Genomic DNA, 3,495 nt, shown 5'->3' with positions numbered 1-3,495 from the left:
TCAATCTTAGTGCCTGGTAGTCAGAGGCAGGTAGATTTTTATGAGTTCAAGGCCAGCCTAGTCTGCATAGTGAGTGCAAGGCTGGTCAGGGCTACATAGATAGACCCTGTCTCAAAAAAAACAATAAACACAATAGCTGGCCAATAAAATGAGTTTAGTGTTTAGGTAATTGTGAGTCCTAGCTTTCAGCACAATGGTTTTTTTTTTTTTTTTTTTTTTTTGTTGTTGTTGTTGCTTTTTTATGCTGATACCCAGCAAGCCCACTGGTGAAATTATTTATTTATTTACTCTTCTCTCACACAATACGTCCTAACCACAATTTCCCCTCCCCTCATCCTTCCCACTTCCCACCCCCACCTCCCCTCTCCCCCAGATCCACTCCGCCATTTCCCTTCAGAAAAGAGCAGGCCTCCCAGGGATATCAACCAAATATGGCTTAACAAGATACAATAAGACTGGTTACAAACCCTCATATCAGGTCTGGGGGAGGCAACCCAGTAGGAGGAAAAGACTTCCAAGAGCAGGTTAAAGAAATTTTAATCTTTCATGTGTTTTTCTTGAACATATTTAGACATAACCTTTGCAAGTCACCAACTCTTCCCAAGTGAACCGCAAAGGTTGTCTAGTGCTGCCACGTGAAAAAACCATAAACTTCCCCATCCAGGTGTTGCACGCCTGTCACCCCAACACTCCGGAGGCTGAGACACCAAACTTGGGGAGCACCACACCGAGTGCTTTTAATCACCGAGCCGTCTCTACAGACCCCACTGGTTTCTTTATGACACACTTTATTATACTGTAAGGTTTTATTAAGTGGCTCTGTTCCATGCTAGACTTTGCACAACTTGAAATCAGGATTGGGGTTTGTCTGTGTCCCAAGCACCCACCAGTGGTCCCGACACACTGTGGGGACCCGGTCACTGTTTTGCCCTATGACTGCGATAAGACTGCTTTGCTGCCGAGCTTCCTCAGAGCTGTCTTCATATCCTTGTTCCTTAGGCTGTAGATAAAGGGGTTCAGTGTGGGGATGACCACCCCACACATCAATGCAGCTGTCTTGTCTTTCTGGGAGGAGGTGGGGGATGCTGGCTGTAAGTACACAGCAAAGATGGTCCCATAGAATAGCGACACCACAGTGAGGTGTGAGCCGCAAGTAGAGAAGGCTTTCCACTTGCCCTGAGCCGAAGGGATCCGGAAGACCGCCCTGAAAATGCAGATGTAGGAGACTAGGATGCAGGACAGTGGGCTGAGGCCCATGATGATGCCGAAAGCGAAGATCACTAACTCATTGGTGTGTGTGTCTGAGCAGGAGAGTTTCAGGAGGGGCATGAGATCACAGAAGAAGTGAGGGATTTCTGACCCCGCATAGAACGTCAGTTGGGCCATGAGGCAGGTGTGTACCAGGGATTGGAGATTAGTGATCACCCATGGCCCACCCACCAACAGCCCACAGATATGGGGGCTCATGAGCACTGAGTAACGTAGTGGGTAGGCAATGGCCACCAGCCGGTCAATGGCCATCACTGCCAGGAGGAAGCTGTCCATAGTCCCAAAGAGATGGAAGGCGTACATTTGAGCAAGGCAGCCTGCGAAAGGGATGGCTGTGTTCTGGGTGTGGATGTTCACTAGCATCTTGGGGACAGTGGTGGAGGAGAAAAAGATGTCAACCAGGGACAGGTTGCAGAGGAAGAAATACATGGGTGTGTGCAGGCGAGAGTCTGAGACGATTGCCAGGATGATGAGCAGGTTCCCAAAGACAGTGACCAGATACATGGACAGGAAGAGTCCAAAGAGGATGGGCTGCAGGTCAGGATTCTCTGAGAGTCCCAGGAGATGGAATTCCAAGACTGTTTGGTTTCTTGGTTCCATGGAGAGCTTGTGTCTACTGGAACAGAGGGGGATGGAAGCAACATAGAGCTGGAGTCAGAGATGGGCCTCTAGTCCTGTGGAAACCTTAGAGATTCCTCCTTTGGGGAAATTTCTTTAAGCTGTTTCCAGCGGGTTTCATATTCTCCAAGCTGTCTAAGTCTGAGGAAATTAGGTCTCAAATCTCTAACTTAGGTACATGATCAACTTGGATGTTGCCCAAGGTGGGTAAACTTTGCCTATGGATCAGTTCTGGAAAGTTCCACAAATACACATATGGTAAAAGCTCAGATGACCAGCCTGTGGGAGGTGGTAACGTGGTTTCCAGGGCTGGAGAGATGGCTTAGTAGTTGAGAGGACTCGCTGTTCTTGTAGAGGACCTGAGTTTGATTCCTAGCACTCACACTGAGTGGCCATCTGACCATTGAACAGGTATCCACCATGTTCTCTCACTGTGAACCTTCCCTTCTTGATTACCTCAGGTGGCTGAAAGCTGACTGACATACATCAAATCTCAACTCAAAACATCTACAGTAAAAGGAACCTGGCATCTCCTTTTCTCTCTTTCCCCAGGCTGCTCACTCTCTCTCTCCCTCCTCCCCTTTTACCTTTCTACCCACAAGAAATAATTTGAAGCTGGGTGGTGGTGGCGCACACCTTTAATCTCAGCACTTGGTAGGCAGAGGCAGAGGCAGGCAGATCTCTGTGAGTTCAAGGCCAGCCTGGTCTACAGAAAAAAAAAGAAATAATTTGAAGGATGGAGAAATGTCTATTAGAAGTACTACTCAGGTGGGCATGGTAGCACATGCCTTGAATCCCAGCACTTGGGAGGCAGAGGCAGATGGAACTCTGAGTTCAAGCCAAGGCTGGTTTACAGAGCCAGTTCCAGGAAAGCCAGAGCTACACAGAGAAACCATCTTGAAAGACAAAAATAAACACTAGTGAAAAGTACTGTTTTGGTTTGAATAGGAACGTCCCCCACCCTCAAGGTTCATAGATTTGAACTCTTGGTCATTAGGGAGTGGTGCTGCTTGACAGGGATTAGGAGGTGTGGCCTTGTTGGAGTGGGTGTGGTCCTGTTGGAGTGGGTGTGGCCTTGTTGGAGTGGGTGTGGCCCTGTTGGAGTAGGTGTGGCCTTGTTGGAGTGGGTGTGGCCTTGTTGGAGTAGGTGTGGCCCTGTTGGAGTAGGTGTGGCCTTGTTGGAGTGGGTGTGGTCCTGTTGGAGTAGGTGTGGCCTTGTTGGAGTGGGTGTGGTCCTGTTGGAGTGGGTGTGGCCTTGTTGGAGTGGGTGTGGCCTTGTTGGAGGAAGTGTGTCACTTGGGATGGACTCTGGTGTTTCAAATGCTCAATCCAGGCCCAGTATCTCTCTCTTCCTCTTGGCTGTTGATCCAAATGTAGAACTCTAAGCTCCTTCTCCAGCGCCATGTCTGCCTGCACACTGCCATGCTTCCTGCCACACTGACTGTCTTAGTTAGGGTTTCTATTGCTGTGAAGAGACACCATCACCAGGGCAACTCCTATAAAGAAAACATTGAATTGGGTGGTTTACAATTCAGAGGTTCAGTCCATTAACATCATGGTGGGACATGGTGGCATGCAGGTAGACATGATGCTGGAAAAGGAGATGAG

At 48.7% G+C, this 3,495-nt stretch overlaps 1 protein-coding gene across 1 annotated transcript; it reads right to left on the bottom strand.

Annotated features, from left to right (window-relative positions):
• Positions 1-930: 930 nt before the first annotated feature.
• On the bottom strand, positions 931-1,869 carry Or1i1 (olfactory receptor family 1 subfamily I member 1). The gene has a single exon (XM_006998526.2). It carries the CDS (start codon positions 1,867-1,869, stop codon positions 931-933), a length of 939 nt encoding a protein of 312 aa, XP_006998588.2.
• Between the last annotated feature and the right edge of the window lie 1,626 nt (positions 1,870-3,495).

Source organism: Peromyscus maniculatus, chromosome 22 (genome assembly GCF_049852395.1).
Source record: "Peromyscus maniculatus bairdii isolate BWxNUB_F1_BW_parent chromosome 22, HU_Pman_BW_mat_3.1, whole genome shotgun sequence".
NCBI lineage: Eukaryota > Metazoa > Chordata > Mammalia > Rodentia > Cricetidae > Peromyscus > Peromyscus maniculatus.
This window is presented reverse-complemented; position numbering and strand designations above follow the sequence as displayed.

What these genes read in the sequence shown, in the direction of transcription:
- Or1i1 (XM_006998526.2), bottom strand. Translation starts at nt 1,869, where the DNA reads ATGGAACCAAGAAACCAAACAGTCTTGGAATTCCATCTCCTGGGACTC.